General features: G+C 61.1%; 1 protein-coding gene across 3 annotated transcripts in view; it reads right to left on the bottom strand.

The window, feature by feature from the left end:
- Positions 1-2829: 2829 nt before the first annotated feature.
- Positions 2830-17209, bottom strand: part of KCNIP2 (potassium voltage-gated channel interacting protein 2) — a 45494-nt gene continuing 31114 nt past the window's right edge. The window contains exons 2-9 of one of the 3 annotated variants that reach the window (XM_068398265.1): positions 6751-6850; positions 5455-5626; positions 4976-5045; positions 4817-4887; positions 4230-4337; positions 3750-3854; positions 3405-3467; positions 2830-3074 (exon numbers count right to left, since the gene is read on the bottom strand). In XM_068398265.1, the coding sequence (XP_068254366.1) occupies positions 3027-3074; positions 3405-3467; positions 3750-3854; positions 4230-4337; positions 4817-4887; positions 4976-5045; positions 5455-5626; positions 6751-6850 (737 nt within the window). In that variant the 3' untranslated portion in view covers positions 2830-3026. The remainder of the gene's footprint in view (positions 3075-3404; positions 3468-3749; positions 3855-4229; positions 4338-4816; positions 4888-4975; positions 5046-5454; positions 5627-6750; positions 6851-17209) is intronic. The other 2 variants (XM_068398266.1, XM_068398267.1) reach the window with 2 other exon arrangements.

Here is a 17209-nt window from a genome sequence, read left to right as displayed (position 1 = left end):
GCATCCCCCAAAATAGCAAGCAGCCAAGCAGAGCTCACAGAGGATAGGATATACTGGGAAGGGCAGGTTAGCGGGGAAGATGCACTCAGGCCCATTCATACTGCTGTGCACAGACCTGGGCGATTGCCAGCAGGTCAAAAAGGTCCCTGGGGAGTCAAAGGGTTTGGAAAGAGCAGTCTCACAGCTTTCCCAGTGCCACGATGGTAATTCACCCCGTAGCCAGAGCCCATCCTTTTAAGATATTTGGGTCTACAGGCAGCTCTTCACATGGAGCTTTCAGTTCCTGGACCACAGACTGCATAATGCTGGAGAGCATCACTGTCGCACATCAGGTCCATTATCCTGTTGTTCTGCTGTTTCTTACTTACCTGCTTCTTTTTTTTCACTTCGTTTTGCTTCAAGATATTTTTCCCAGATCTCAAGGCTGCACTTTTCCAAGGACCAGTGATTGCCCATCAGTTCATCTCCCTAAAAAAAAAAAAAAACCCTTTCCAGTCTATACCTACCTCTTCAAGGTGGTAGCTGACCATCCTCCTGTTAGCTCAGCCTTAAGTGCCACATCCTAACAAGGGCCACCTGGTCCCAAGCTTGGATTCACCCAGCAGCATCTCATGACAAGCTGAAACACACCTGACAACCCCACTCCTGAGACATGACACACTTGGTGTAAGGCTCTGTTAGCCTAAAGCCTTACAGCCTCTTAGCAGGGGAAAGACTGTACTTCCAGGGCCGTTGATGGTGTGGCCAGGCTGTTTGGGACCCTGGGCAGCTCAGTGTGCACCCTGTCCCGCATGCAACATGACAGAGTACCCATGCAGAGCACCCTGCAGCTGCAGCACCCCAAAAAGGCTGTAAACTCTCTGTAGAGACCCTCAGCCCATATTTCTCTGTCCCCCCCTCAGACAGCTGACAGATGCAAAGACATAACAGTGGTGTGCATAGCGATTGTGGTTAGATTTTTATTGTTTTTTTTTTTAAACCCATATTATTGTTATAATACAAAATATACAGATTGGAGATGCCAAGCGGGTTGTGGGTCACCATGCCCCAGGACAGGGAGTCACGCCATGCGACCTGCAGCGTGAGCGGGGAGGCGGCGTCTGCTCCGTGTGGCAGGGGACAGTGGGTACCCCAGAGAGCCTGGGAGCAGGGAAGATGGGGAGGAGGAGACGGGAGGGGTAAGGGTTGGGATACCAGCCCTCCCACCCTTGGGAGACTGCAAGTGGGAGCTCAGCCCCATGGCAAACCCAGGAATAGGACTGTGAGATGAACAATGTGTTGAATGAACCTAAAAAACAAATCATGTCTGCAAGGGCTGGGCCAGGGACGGTGCCGATGGGGAGCAGCCCCGTATCTTTGTCTCAGGGCCCTGGGGGGGTTTCTAATGCCTCTGACACCAGGGGCTGAGCCTGGGTCTGGGGCCCAGCCCAGCACGGCTACTGGCCTTGCTCACCCCTTCCCCATCGATCCCAGACACTGCAGCTTGGGCCAGCCCCAATCGCCCTTGGCTGCTAAGGATGCGGAGGCTGGAGCAGCAGAGCCGGGGGCTCCCTGGGCTGGGTACGTTCCCAGTGGCTGTGGGATTGCACAGAGGGGCTTCTGGGGTTGGCATAGAGTCGTTAGCCCATGGGCATCATTGTCCCAGCTATGACTTGGAGGGGTACACGGGCAGGACAGGCCTGCCTGCAGACACCCTGCTCCGAGGAGCTGGTGGTGACAAAGATGTGGGGAGCCCCAGTGTGCTGGCTCCATCCCTGGGGTCCCCAGGCAGGGTCTCACATGGCTGTGCCAGGAGAAGGGGCTGAGCCCACCCTGCCCCAAGGTGACCCTCCAGCCAACCAGCAGCACAACAACTACTCCTGGCCAGCCCCAGCCTCGAGTTTCTCCCTGAGGAGCTACCAGCTCAGCTGTGCCCCCAGCACAGGGCTATGCCTGCAGGGACACCCCTCTGCCCCATTGCTCACTCCCTGGCCCCCCGGGCAGCAGGTGGGCTGGGACGGGCCAGGGCATGGGAGCAGGGGAAGGTCAGCAGCAAACGATACCAGGAGCATGGCTGTGGGGCCCAAGGGCCAGGATGGCCGCTGGAACCCAGAACACATCCCTCCTCCACGTGTCCCCATACCCTGGCTGCCGTGTCCTCGAGGAGGGGTGGGAAGGATGTCTCTCCATTGGAGCCTCAAAGTGGGACCCTGAGGTCCCCTGTGTGCCAGCACCCCGAACTCGAGGGACAGGGGCTGAGGTTGCAGCTCTCCCAGCCCAGCATCCCCCATCCTGGGGGACCAGTGCCACAAGAAGGCACCTTGGGGTCCCTTTGATCTCCTCTCTCCCTACGTCAGGATGAGCCTCCTAGGCCTAACCAGGCCCCTGGGATCAGGGGCTGCTCCCCACAGCTCATGCCGCAATGAACCCCGAGTGCCCGTGCAGCTGCCTTCTCCAGGCACGTCCCCTCTGCGCACCCACCGGCGCAGGGGCTGGGCAAGGACAGTGGCCAGCAGCTCACAGCCGACATGCCAGACATGCTCCCCGTGGCAGGGCACAGCCAGGGCAGGGGAGGAAGCTGAGGTGCTGGCACCCGTTGCAAGACTTTATTGGTTTCTAGACAGCATCACTGGAGGTTTTGGGCTGGAGCCGGTGCTGGGGGCTCCCGGGGCTGAGGAGCATCAGGGTGGGGGAGCCGTGGCTGCACGGGGTGCTGTGCACGGGGGAAGCCTCTATGGCAGCCCAAGGCTGCGGCTTCCCCACCAGGAACGGGTGCAGGGAGGTCCATCTGGGCCAAACGCTTGCCCCGTGCCAACCGTGCCCACACTCCGACGTCCAGGAGCACCTGCTTGGGATCCCCCGAGGAAAGTGGAGCCGGCCCAGTGGGAAGGGAAGATCCCGGCGCTGACAGCGTCTCCTGGAAGGGAGGACCCTTCCCATGGGGGTGTCTGTGCGGCCGGCGGAGGGGAGGCTCGAAGGAAAAGTCGAGAGAAAAGCAGGTTCTGGGCCTGGTGGCAGAAGAGCTCAGCTGGAGGCAAGTCCGGGAGCTAAATCACGTTGTCAAAGAGCTGCATGGACCGCATGATGTTCTCATCCTGCGGGGAGGAGGAGGGAAGCGGGTGGGTTGGGCATGAAACAGCAATCTGGGCAGCTCCCCCCAAACCTGGCTTTACCCTCATGGCAGCTCTCACCCATGGAACAAGAGCCCCAGGGATTACAGGCAGTTTCCAAGCCCTACTGGGATACACGGCTCTCCTCAACTGCACAGGGATGCCAGCACAGATACAGTTCCCAAAGCACAGCCCCAGCCTTGCCCCTGGGAGCCCTGCCTTGACCTCTCTGCCAGGAGGGCAATGGGGTGGACAGAGGTCCCCAAGGGACAGGGAGATGGCCCAGCCCCAGATCAGAGCTGCTGGTGGCTTTACCTTCTGACAGGACTCCAGGAACTCCTCGATTGTCACCACACCATCCTTGTTTCGGTCCATTTTCTGCAGACAAGCACAGCACGGGGGGTATGGCAGGGACAGCCCCAGCCCCAGGGAGAGCCCAGCACCCCCTGCCCAGGTCCCATAGGGGCTGGACACAGCACACCCCTGCCCCAGCCATCTCCAAGCACCTGGTAGGTCCAGGATAGCCTTTTCTCTCTCTGTCTCCAGCACAGCCCTGCTTCATCCCCAGTGTGGGGTGTTTTCTCCTGCACTCTTGCCAGGTTTTGGACAGCCACTGTTTCTGTGCTGGAGCTCTGCTTCCCCAGGACATGCTCAGCTCACCTGGAAGAAGTTCTCCACGTGCTCCCGGGGCGCTTCCTCCCGCATGGCCGGGTAGGTGTATTTGCCCATCATGTCGTAGATGGACTTCATGATGTCCAGCATTTCCTGGAGGGAAGGGGAGCAGGGTTGCAGGGTCAACACAGGGCTCTGCCTCCACCTGGTCCCCAGCCCACACCTTTTTGTGATTCTCCCAAAGGACATGTGGGGTGCTCAGGTGTGTTCTTGCCGGCTCTGTGCAGTGTGTGTGCCTGCATGTGTGATGGAGCCCCAAAGCAGCACACCCCTCATCCACCCTCCACCCCAGAGACACCCCAGTGCCAGGGGGCCAGGAGGGACCTGTTTGCAAAGCTGAGTTCAGTAAATATTAACCCCCGCCAGCTCTTCTCCAGAGCTCAGCCGACACCCTCGAGTCCTGCCCTCATCCCTGCCAGGAACAGACTTCCGTTGGCCCTAGGAACCAGCCTGGACCCCCCATCCCACCTCTTTGGTGATGCAGCCATCTTTGTTCAGGTCATAGAGGTTGAAGGCCCAGTTCAGGCGATCGTCAATGGTGCCCCGCAGAATGACGGACAGCCCAGACACGAAGTCCTGCAAGGGTGGACAAGGCAGGCAGACGGGAGTTACGACCACAAAGGGCACAGCCCTGCTCGTCCCTCCCGCAGAGGGGGAACTTAGCCCCAAAGCAGATGTGCCCCGGGGCTGGGCTGACAAGGGAAATGCTGAGTATCAAAAAGAGCCTGGGGAAACTGATTGCTTGTCGCCAGATATGTCCCACATTAGTCCCTTGAGTCACAGCACCCAAGAGGACAATGTGCATCAGGACCTGCTGTTCAGCCAAAGCCTGAACAAGACCCAGCCATGGCTGTGCCTGCCAGTCTGGGTACCTGCAAGACACTAGCCAGAAAATACAGACAGCCCCCTTTTTTGTTGGAAATTTAATAAACCCCACTAGCCCCTGTGAGTTCTCCATCCATCTGCAACAGCAACGCTGCTCAGCCCAGCCCGCAGTACCTGAAGGGACGTGCCCTCCCCACCCCCCTGCCATCCCCTCCTCGGCCACAGCTCACCTCGAAGCTGACGGAGCCGTCGTGGTCTGTGTCGAAGGCGTTGAAGAGGAAGGTGGCGTATGTGCTGGAGTCTGGGGGGAGGTGGACAGTGTGAGGGGGTGCTGTGTGACCCCCAGCCCCGCGGAGGCACCAATGCAGGGCATGGGGATGGGCACTCACCTCCCTGCGGGAAGAACTGTGAGTAGATCTGCTTGAAGTTTTCTTCATTGACGATGCCGCTTGGGCACTCCTGCCAGGGCGAGGTGCAGCGTCACCTCCACGTTGTGGAGAGGGGCTGAGCACCCCTGATAAACCCCTGCGGCTCCTTTGTCTCATCCCCGGCCCTGCACTGCCTGGTGAGGTGGCAGGTAAGGCTGCTGGGGTATCTCCCTGATTTTATGGGCTGCACCCCTTGCTGGAGGGGGTCTGCATCCCAGGCACCCAGGGATGGGGCTCTCTGCACCCAAGGGCTGGAACACAGGACCAGGCCTCCCCAGTGAGCTCCCTGGAGGTGGGATCAGGCTGTAGCCTGATATAAACTTCAATCCCAAGGTCCCAAAATTCTTTGCAAACCTCAGGCACCACCGAGTATGAAGCACCCTCTGAGGCGGACACAGCAGCGGAGCGGGGGCTAGCAAAGCTGGTCGAGGGGTACTCACGTTCTTGAAGCCTCGGTACAGGACCTGCAGCTCTTTGCGGGTGAACTTGGTCTGCTCCTGGAGCTGCTCCAGCCCCTCGGGGCGGTGGCAGACGGTGGAGAGCTCAAACTCATCCTCAACGCTGTCTGCAAGGAACCCAGGGGAAGAGAGGGCGGCTGAGGCCAGCACCATCCTGCCCTGCCCTGCCATGCTGGGGAGCAGGAGAGGCACCTTGCACAGCACACCCCGTCCTCTCACATCTGCCCAGAGTGAGACATTTTTGGGGTGCCCTGCTCAGCCGGAGTTGGGTCTGTGGCAGCAGGGGGCACTCAGAGACACCCTGGGGGCAGACCAGTGGCTGACATTGGGCAACAGCACCCCCAGCCTCCAGTACAGCCCAGGCTGGGCAGAAAGGGGATGTGAAAACCCCCCCCAGTGCTGAGACCCACCCCCCCCACCTGCCCTTCTCCTCCCCCCAGCACAGGCATCTGCCCTATGGAGCCAAGACCCTGGACATCCCACAGGTCTGTGCTGCACTGGGGCTTGTGTCCAGCAGGAGAGCTGCCCCCCAGAACCCCCAGCCCCAAATGTCCCCCTGGCCTTGTCTAGAGCCCGTCCTGCCTGCTGTGCCCCCCCTTCATCGATGGCTTCTCCCCACCATCTGGCAAGCTGCACAACCCCTGCCTGCAGCAGCCAGCACCCCCAGACTCCACTGCAACCAAGAGGGGCTGTGGCCCTACAGCAGGTACCCCCACTCTGTGGGGCGGATCAGCTCCTGCCCCTCCATACTCACCTCTTCTCCGGGGGGGGGGGGAGTTCAGCTCACACTGTGGGGCAGGGGGAGACCCCAGCCTGGGGCTCGGACTCACCGAGGGGCCAAGCACACCCAGTGCAGGGGGGTAGGGGGCTCTGGGCAGCTCTGCACTCACTCCCTGCTCAGCCCCTTTTGCCTCCCCACATCACACCTCCATCTCCAAACTGACACTGAGCTTCGAGCAAAAACCCCCGAGCCCTTAAAGCAGTGCCAGGAGGGTCCCGCTGCCCCGAGCCAGCTCCAAAGCGGGTCTCGCCGCTGTCCATCCCGTGGGAGCCGCTCGGGAAGCTGGAGAGGGGAAAAAACAGCCTGGAAGCAGGCGAGGACAGAGGTGGGTGCAGAGCCCATCGGATCGGACCCCTCTGGGGCAGGACTGATCCTGACAGCCCCAAACCCAGGGCAGGGGAGCAGTGGAGGCGTCCCCTTCCCACGGGCAGGGCCAGGGCAGAGGGCAGGCAGCGGCACCGCCGGGGACACACACACACAAAGGCAAGAAGAAGCACTTGCTTTCGCTGAGCGAGGGGATGGATTTGGGCCGGCAGCAGGGCAGCAGTTTGAGGAATCGCTGCTTCAGCGCTTTTTTAGTTTGGCCCGGCGGGTTGCCTGGAAGAAAGAAGGAGTCACCAAGCAGAAGAAGAGTTAAGAGAGCAGCAGCCCCTGGACCCGGCGGGCAGCAGGGCTGGGCACCCAGCGCAGGGTGAGTGGGGCCGGAGGCAGCGCATGCAACGTGAGGCCGGAGGAGCAGGAAGGCAAAGCCCAGCCCAGGCTCTGCTCAGCCTTTCTGCTTCATCCCAGGACAAACCCGGCTCTGGAGTTTCTCTCCTTGGGAAGGATGGGGATGGGAAAGAGGCAACCCTCCTGAGCTACCCACACCCAGCACCTCTGCACCCCTCATCGGAGCATGACAGGGTGCACTGGAGACACCTATCAGCCCAGCAACCCAGGAGATGGCAAGGCTGGACTCTGCCCTTTAGCCTCGAGGCAAATACCTGCTCCCTAGGGACCCTCCCATGGGACTGTGTAGGGAGGCAGGACAGGATGGAGCCCAAGAAACAGCCTGCGGCCGAGCCGGGGCATTGCATCCTCCCCAGAGCTTGGGGCCAGGTTTGATCCTGCTGGCACCCGACGGCCGAACACGAAGCATGCACCAAACCCAGCCATGCAGCCCGGAATGCGGCATGCACCCCCACCCCAGCACAGCACTGGGATCCGAGCCTGGGGACCTGCCTTGAGACCGCCAGAAGGGGAACGGGGCTCAGGGCTTTGCCTCGGCCAGGCTATGGGGCAGGGTGAGGGGCTCCCCACGTCAGCCTGGCCCATGGCCCTCACTTCCAAGTGGCCCTACATTAATAGCAGGTCCCCTCACTGCACAGATCCCCCTGCCACCCTTTATTCCCCCATTGGGACCCCAGTGGCTTTGCTCAGCCCCATCTCTCCCAGCTGGCCCTGCCCCATGGCCGCAGACCCGCTCCCTCCCTTTCCGCAGGGCCCCGCAGTGCCTCAAGCCAGCAAACTCAGCACAGGACTAACGCCGCAGGCGGAGAGGGGAGGAAGAGGAGGGGATGAAGGCCGTGCTGGGTTCTGGCCCCCAAAGGGAGGCAGACAGCAGCGTGGGGCACCAAGGGGATGAAAGGTGCAAAGTCCCTTTGGGGCTCTGCTGACACCACGTTTGCTCCAAGCGCCCTGGACGTCTGCAAGCAGTGGGTCATGATGCCTATGTGTCCCGAGCCCTGGTTTTGGCGTTGTTTCTCTAGGGCGTTGGCAGATGGGGCTTCTCCAGCAGCTTCCTCAGCTTTCTGGGGCTGAGCTGAGCCCCAGGTGCTAGGGAAACGGTGCTGTGTGGTACCCAGCCCCAGGATAGGGACGTGGGTCTGCATCCAGCAGCCCCTCCTAGGCAGGTTGGTTCCCGAGTGCCCACAGGCAGGACCTGAGACCCTTCGAGCTCACGCCAATGCAGCAGGCTGGGGCAGTCACCTCCATCACTCTGGGGTGATGGAGAACAGCTCCACGAGGTCATTGTCCCAGCAGGACATCACACAAAGTCACTCAGAGAGGGCAAACTTGTCCCCAGGGAAGTGGCATCCACAGCAGGGTGCCAGTGACGTGCAAATGCATAGGGATGCACGAATGCACCCCGCCCCGCCCCCCCCCCGGCAAGGGTGAGGGCCAGGATCTTGGTGCTGGCAGGACAGCACAGCCTGGCTCCTGTCTGCTCCAGGGTCTGCAGGCAGGTGAGGAAAGAGGCTTTTTCCTTCCTGGAAGCCAGCATCAGTTATGCATAAAACATGATTTTGGCCCAGCTACTTTTCCAGGGCTTTAATTTGCAGAGGGAAAGGGAAATTGCACCTTTCAGCCTTCCAGGGATGCTCTGGGGCCAGGACCCTCCGGCAGAGCTGAGCTGTGGGAAGACCTGGGAGGCAGGAGCAGCCCCTTCGCCCAGGGGGAAGGGACAGGGCAGGCAGAGCAACACCCAATGCCAGGGTGATGGACCAGGGGTTGGAGCAGGGTGGGAGGGAACCACACAGCGAGAGAGATGCAACAGAGAGTAAACTGTGGTTGGACTCACAGGGGCAGCAGGTATAGGCACGTGCAGTAGGTCAGGTCGGGTGCAAGTTACGCTTTAGTTTGTTATAAAGAAGGAAAAAGAAAAAAAAAAATAAAGAACATGGGCGTTTTCTTAAGGAGGAAACTGAAGAGGGCCCGATTCCAGGGGCCCCGGAGCAGGGGAGGGAGCACGTTCAGCACATGCAGCTTAACAAGAGAGGGGTGACCAGGGCTGGGGTTTTGCTGTCCTGGCTTTGGTGCACCCGAGGGCTCTGCTGGGGAGCACATACTGTCCCCTTTCTGTCCCCAGCAACCAAACCATGAGCAAGTCCAGGGGCTCCCTGTGCTCCCCCTTGATGGGAAACGGCTCTGCCTAAAGATGGGGAGCAGAGCCCGGCCACGTGCTGCTCCACCGGGCGCATAGGACATCCGCAGCACAAAGCCCTGTCCCTGCCAGCACCAGCTCCTTTTCCAGATGTGGCTCTGCCTTCCACCCCTCTGCAAGAGCCATCAAGTGGCTGGCACAAAGCAAGCCAACAGAAATGGCTGGCAGCGTTTTATCTGCAGTGGGAGGTCTGCCGGGTTAAGTGGCTTGTCGCTTCCCATGCATCACTCCACAGCCCAGCAACTTCGACACACACGCACGCACAAACCGAGCCTCTGTCCTTGGGCAGCACAAAAAAGGAAAGGGATTTTCCATCCCCACCTCCACACACTGTTGAAATGAATCCCAGAGGTTGCTGGACCTTGGCTCTGAAGGGGCCCACAGCGGGTAGATCCCCGACCCCAGCAGTGACGGCCACCGACCACTTTGCATTGAGCCACCAGCAGCTGATGTGTCCTTGGGAGCTGGATCCAGCCAGTGCCACCAAGTCAGGGGGTTACACGCTGCTGGGCTGACACCTCCCTTCCCACAAGCCTGGGCTGCTCTGTGGTCCCCCCAGAGAGAAAGCAGGAGCTAGGGTCAGCCTGATGCATACCCATGTCCCTGCCCTCCCCACAGAGCCACAGCCACCAGCGCCCTCCCAGTGAGGGCTGGCTGGGGAGAACACCCCTTCCACAGCACCCTCCTGCTAGAAAAGACCTTACAATAACAAACCAACAGGCAGTGCCAAAACTCCGCCCTCACTCTCAGTAACCTGTCAATAAACACATCATCACGATGGGTGGAAGATGTGCATCCCACAGCAGCAAGACCCCCACAGTGTCCCCAGCTCAGGACCTGGGCATGGCACCGTTCCAGGACGGGCACAGTGCACCAGCAGCCATGGGGTGCATCATGCCGCTCCCACAGCCCCTGCTTGGCCCTGTGGGGCAACACCAGGTCAGTCAGGTCAGGAGGAGCCAATACCCCAGGGAAGATCTGTCACAGCACCCTGCCCTAGGAGCAGGGTTTGGGCAGCAGAAGGCAGCCAGCAATGGGACCCTCTGCCTTTTCAGATAGCCTGGCTGGGAAGCAGGAGGGTGAACCCCAGCCAGGGTAGGGGGATGAGCTAGAAGAAGGGGCAGGGCAGGCCCAGGGGAGCATGGGGAAGGGTTCAGCAGTTCCCAGAACATGCTCTTTTCAGTAGAAGAGCTCCATCCCCTCCCAGAGCATCACCTTTTCCTGAGAGGCCAGAGGCACATCCCCAAGCTCCCCCTGCCAGGCCATGGCTCTGGATCCATGTGGGCAGTGATGCCAAGCCCAGCTTCCCCCACAGCCTGTGGCTCATGACCATCCCTGTGCAGGGCTCAGCTCCGAGCAGGGTCCATCAGCCCCCAACTCTGCTCCCCCTCTGCAGCGCTCAGCCTCAGGCAGTGCCACGTCCCGCTCAAGGGGACCACAGCTCTCCAGGGTCTGCAATGAAGGCTGGTAGGAGGAAGAGACAGCGAGCTCCCCAAGCCATCCCAGTGAGGGGGGTCAGGATGGGTCCTGCCAGCAACAGCTCTGCAAATGACCCTCATCAGTCAGCGGTGACAGAGCCGAGCGTAACCAGGGCCAAGGTGTCTGCAGCAGCTGCTGGGGCCAGACGGTCATCCATTAGGGGAATGAAATCAGAGCTGGCATGTCCCAGGGCGGGGGACAGACAGAGAATCCCTGTCCTGGGAGTTGGACAGGGGCAGCCACAGCCGGGACACCCAGAGCCAGCAGGGCTGAAGGAGCTGGGAGCAGCAAAGCTGCCGCGCAAGGCCGGCGGTTCATGGGACAGCAGAGACTCAGGGCTGGGATGTTCCCCAGGGCCAGAGAGGGGAGAGCGACTGCATGACCCTTGTGCCGAGCACACACCAAAGGGAGATGGGGGCATGGGCCAGGAGGGGCTGCAGAGCAGAGCGGGGCTCACGGCAGTGCTGTCCCCATCCCCAGCCTGTGACAGTGCTCCCAGACAGCCTGGTTGTGCCCAGAGGAGATGTTGGCAGCGTAATAATTTCTCAGGCCACACCACACAGAAAATGTTGCGAGCAGGGAATGGGATGGGATACAGGTACCAAGGGACTGTGGAGCTCAGGGGGTCCCCAAACAGAACAGGTAAGGCTGGGGGACTGGGACAGCCATGAGCATCGCCCTGCCACAAAACCCACACATAGGGACATATCCTGCCCTGTCCCCATCACCGCCTCCGTGGCAGGGACACCTCTGGCAGCAGGAACTGGTGCATCCAAGGTGCCAGAGGAGCTACCCGAGAAATGCCCCAGCAAAGTAGCAGCTCCTCTCGGCTGCAGGCAGCGTGTCCTGTAAGAGAGCTGGTGCTCTGCATACCTGTTACCCAGATGCCATCCATACCCTCCCCAGTAAGGCACAGGGACAAAGCCTGGACATGTCTCAGCCACAGCCCAGCCAGACCCCAGGCAGCTCAGGCACAAGGGGGTTGAAAGCACCTCCTGGGCACAGCACCTTCCTCCCCTCCCTCTGTTCAGCCAATAATTGCTCCTCTGATCACTCCTACCCACACATCCTCCCATCACAGCTCCCACCCCGAGATCTGGCTGCCTAGGAGGATGCAATCTGCAGCCCCTTCATCTCGCAGCATCCCCAGCGCCAGCCAGGAGGCAGAGGGGATGGGGGCAAACCAACCCCAAATCGCACCGTGCAAAGTCTGTTGGCAGCCCTTGCTGAGCCGAGACCGTCCGTGGCACAGCCAAGGAAGGCAGCCAAAGCAGACAAGCCAGCAGCACTGTGCAGCTCTCTGCACTCCCACAACCAACAGGTCCTGCATCCCTCACTCTGACATGTTCTGGGTCTTGGGCCACATCCAGCCCTGTCCTCAGCACCCATCTGCCAATCCAGGGAGCTCAGCATCCACAGCAGCCCCTTCCTCCCTGACCCTGTCACCCAGGGAGGGTGAAAGGGCTGGAGGCTCCAGACTTGTTTAGCCATGCTCCCCCCGTAGCTGCCAATTCCTGCAGCAGTGGGGAAAGCTTTCCCCTGCAGGGTGCTGCACCCACATCCATCCCTCCCTGCCCTCAGCTCCCACCCCTGTCCCTGGCCTCCGTCACCCACAGCGCTTCTCCCCACCACCTGACAAAGCCCAGCCCTCTGCATCCCAATGCCCCCAGACTCCAACACCCCAGACCGTCCCAGTCCCCCAGCACCCCACACATCACTGCACCCCAATTCCTCCAGACCCAGACATCACCCACCCTAATGCTGCTGGCACCCCAACTCTCTAGCGTCCTGTACCCCAACACTCCACATTGCTATGTCCCCAGATACCCCCAACATCCCCAATACCCCTGCACCCCAGTGCCCCCCCCCGAGCACCCCAACACTCCCAAACAGCTCCCACCCTAGACACCCTCACCTCCCCAGCTCCCAAAACCCTAATGTCACCAGACACTCTAGACACCCTCCCACACCCTAATTCACCCCCCAAAATGCCCCAAAACACACTAATCCTTCCAAACTCCCCCCAAGCACCCTGCAGCCCCTGGCACAGGAGGTGAGGAGCATCTCCAACAACAACATCCCCATCCCATCCCATCCCATCCCATCACAGCCCCAGCCCCCCCATCCCTGTCCCCATCCCCATCCCACCTCCCCTGGCCAGGTCGATGATGCCCAGGGCATGGAGTAGCTTGAGGCTGGAGCAGAGCAACAGGATGATGCCCACCGTTTGCAGCCCCTGCGGGTCCCAGGGTGCCCCAGCAACCGACATCCCCCAGACACGCAGCCCCAGCAGACAGCTGGTCTGGCAGCAACAGACCCAGCAAGAGAGAAGAGGGGAGGGCAGGGGAGGAGAGACCTGCCTTGGCCCTCCCTCTTCCCACCCTGGCACCCGCCGGGGTCCCTTGGGGCACCCAGGCTGCAGGGGAGGGGAGAGCCCATCCATGTGCCCAAGGGACTTAGGGGCCAGCTCTCACTCCAGGTCCCTGGGACACCCCACTATTGTCACCGTGCACCTAGACAGCCTGGCACGGTCACCCTGCAGCCCTGAAAAGCCACAGGCGGGTGCAGAGCTGGCACTAACTGGCGCGTGGAGAAGGCTCAGCTGCCCCCAACTCCCACCCCACATGGTGGCACCAACCCCGGAGCCGAGCTGTGCGCAGGGACCCTCGAGCTCATTGCATAGTGCCCACCAGGACACTGCTGCCACCCAGCCCAGGGACCAGCCCTGCCCAGGACAGCCCCTCTGCCCCATCCCAAACCACCAAACCTGACCCCCAGCAGTACCCCCACCTTGCGTGCACCCACAAGGATCTCCCTGCCTCGGAACTCAGCCTTGTCCACTGATCACCTCCATGGACACTGCCACCCTCACCTCTTCCCTCTTCACCCCCTGGGGGAACATCTGCACCTCTCTGTGCCAGCAAGTAAGTCACAGCCACGTGCAAGACCTATGGCATGTGAAGGAGCCATAGCTGGGGGCTGCCAGCCCTGGGTACCTCGCTTGCTGCTGGAGGGAAACATGCCCCACTCCATTCCGGGGTGCTGCCTGGAGGGAAGGCAGCACAGCAGGCGGCCAGCCAGGGTGGGGGCTCCCCGCAGCCCACCCAAAGCCCTGCCTTGTGGGTAGCAGGACAGAGACCCCAGCCTGGCAGCAGCGGTTATTATAAAGTCCCTTTGAGCTGGTTTTCTACGCACCTCTCACCTAAAAGCTGCTTCTGATCTGGCCACCCCCTGCTCCAGCAGCACAGCAAGCCCCAGGGCAGGCACCCACGGGGAATGTGACATTTCCGTGCGTCCCTGGGAGGGGATGCTGCAGCCAAGCAGAGATGGTGCATGGGACCTCCTGTTGCCTGCACTCCGGGGACACAAGCCCACAGAGCCCTGGCCAGGGCACCTCTATTCCCACCTGTGCCCAGTCCTGGGGTCTAATCCCGAAGGAGGCCCCGTTGAGCTCTCACAGCACCCTGCAGCCCAACAGAACCCTGTGCTAGAGAGCCCCAGGCTGGCTCCAAACCAAGCTCTCCCGTTGGACTCCGAGGTTCCATCCTCCACCAGCGCAGCAGGGCTGCCAAGAAGGGCTGTCCCAACAGGTCCCCTTGCTCTCTAGCTTTATTGCTTTTTCTTTAGCCTGCAATTTTCTCACCTCCCCGTGGCTGAACGATCTCCCTGCCCCTCCGTCCGCTGGCTCAGAGCCCATCTCTGGGGCAGGATGCAGCACAGTGGGGTCCCTGCTCCATGTCCAGCTGGGTCCCCTTGCTCCCCTCTCCGGGCACATCAGTGACAGAAAGAGCAAGCCAGGCCAGAGGGATTTGGGAGGGAAGCAATGTGAAAAGTGATTAACATGAGGCCGGAGGGAGAAGAGGTTCAACAAGCTAATTACGTCTGGCTGGGCTGAGTGGGACGTGACACCACGCAGTGTCAGAGTCGGCGGGGTGTGTGCCGCAGGTGCTGTGGTCCTTGGGGAGCTTGGTGCTGAGAGAGCTGCCCTGCCTCGGCCCCAGCCACAGGGGTCACAGCCAAAGGGACCCAGGGCCAAGTCCCCTTCTCCCCCAGCTTCACCCTCTCCAGGCAGGGCGAGACAGAGCAGCCTATCCTGTGTCCACAGCAATGTCCAAGGCTGATGTCCCTGGGTGCAGAGCATGTGAAAGATGCTCCACATAGGGGAGCGTAGGGTCCCCAGGAGACCTTCTTCTCCAAGACCCCAGTGCTGGCAGGATGCGGCCCAGCTACAGCATGCCTCAGAGTGTAAGGCTATGCCAGGACCCAAACTCAGAGCCCGGCCATGGCTACCACACATCTCTGCCCCTTCCCCTCCCGCTTTGCAAGCCCTCACCATGAGTGAGCAGCTCTCTCCTGATTCAGCCACCGGACCTTGCCCAGCCCTATAGCCAGCTGGAAAACCTGCCAGCCCTTGGAAAAGCAAAGACAAGGGTTAAACCCGCTGCACATGGGGAAATCTCTGGTGCATCTCAGCCCAGGGAACCCCAAACTTCAACCTGGAGCACCCGCAACTGTCCCAGGCTGGATTTCAATGCTCCGACATCTACTGCACCCGCAGCCAGCTCACCTTGACCTCTTGCATCTGTCAAACCTGCCAGGCTGGATGGTGCCCTGAGCCCAGGGACCCCTGGCACTGCACCCCAAAGGGCCAGTCCCTCCTGCAGCCAAGACACCGCACTCCTGCCAAAGGGGTTCCTGGAAAGCAGGAGGAAAGCAGGGCTTGGCATGGGGCTTCGCTCTCGCCAGCACTGCGGGGATGCTCATTTTCTCCCCTCTCCGAGGGACCCTCACCCTGAGCCAGGCACCAGGACGTGGCCGTGCTGCTCGCTGCCACCACCCTCCTGCCTGGCATCCTTTGGGGTGCTGGTGGCACCCAGCTAGGTGGCTGCTCCCTCTTGTTTCTCCCCAGACTCTGGAGGGGTTTGGCAACCTCCCCAGCTCTGCTTCCTCCTCTGCATCCTCAGCTCTGGGACAACAGCAGCAGCTCCCTGGGGAAGGCAGGGGCCAGCACACCCCATGTCGGGGGCTCTCCAAGACACCCCCAATCCTGCCTGCCCCACGCACAGACCCTGACCCAGCTGCGGCAGCCCTGGGCAGGCACCAATTATCCCACAGATGGCAATCTGCAGCTTCATCTAATATTCATCTGAGGCTGGGCTACGCGGGCGGCTTTCCCACCTTTTACCTCCCACCCACCCCTCCTCCCAGCCGGGACCGATTGCTCCACGCTGAATTATTGATGCTGCACTTCAGGAGTCAAAATCAATAGCGTTTCTCTTTGCCTACCCCGTCCCGAGCACTTGGCCACAGCAGGCTCTTGCAGGGGGCTGGGAGCCCCCCAGCCAGCTCAGTAGCACGTGTGCTGCTTCACCAGGAAATGTCTGGGGCTAGGGACAGGCGTGATGGCGCAGGGCAGTGGTGGGGTGACATGGTCCGTCAGTGATTAACCAGCTGGTAAACAATGCTGGCTCCAGCATCGATCGCCCCTGGAGCTCAGCACACCCATGGGAGATACTCTGCCGCTGCTGCCAGACAGCAGCTCTGGCTGCGCAGGATCCGTGGGGGGAGAGTGCCAAAGGGACAGGCCAAGGGGGTGCAGACAACCAGCGCTCCCCTCCAAGCCCTTGCTCAGAGGAGGGCCAGCTCCAAGTGAAGGACGGGTTGCTCGGGGCCTCGCTCCCTACGTTTGGGAACTCACCAAGCCTCCAGTTCCCCCACATTGTCCCCCTCCCCTCTGTGGTCCCCCAGGGGCAGACGGGGTCTTGCTGCAAGATGCTCCCACAGAATCGTTCCCCAGGGCTTTGGCATTTTTCTGGTCTCCTCTGAAGATTCTCCATCCCCAGCCCATCACCGTGGTGGCACACCACCACCTGGCACTCACCGTCCCTTGGACACCACCATCACGGCCTGGGCAGAGAGATGGCCGCAGGCAGGGGACCGGCAGGGACGGGGCAGGGGAAGCACGGCCGGCAGTATCTATGGCTCCGAGCGGGTGGCGGGCCCGTGTCCATTAGCAGACCCGAGCCATTAGTGTACGGTTTCAGGCTCTTTTCAGTCCCTGGGCTGTCGCTGCCAGCCCAGGCACGGCTGGTAAACAACCCCCCGAGGGAACTCAGCATTTCCCAGCCCCAGACACTGCCTGGGACCTTCCCCAGAGAGCAAAGTCTCCTACCTGCTGCCTCCCGAGCTGTGGAGGGGGATCACCCATGCAGCAGCATCTCACCCCCATCCCAACACACAGCTGCTCACCCACAGGATTCCCTGTACAGTGCCCAGGGCTCAGCTCAACCTCAGCCAATTCCTGCCCCTTGAGCAACATGTTTCTCTCTCCTCCGGGCACCTTTTGGTGATGGGAGCAATTGCTGCCAATCCAGGGCACCTGGGTCCCACTCCCACCGCCGCAGCTGGGCCGAATCTCCAGCCAGGCCAGAGGGACTCACAGCTCCCCAGCGTGGGGATGTGGCTGGAGGCGGACAGGGCAGGCTGTGCCTTCCCACGCTGCATGGTGACACCATGTCCTGGGGACAAGGGAGGACTGGCAGCCAGGCCTGTCC

Source organism: Nyctibius grandis, chromosome 4, assembly GCF_013368605.1.
Source record: "Nyctibius grandis isolate bNycGra1 chromosome 4, bNycGra1.pri, whole genome shotgun sequence".
NCBI classification, from domain to species: Eukaryota; Metazoa; Chordata; class Aves; order Nyctibiiformes; family Nyctibiidae; genus Nyctibius; species Nyctibius grandis.
This window is presented reverse-complemented; position numbering and strand designations above follow the sequence as displayed.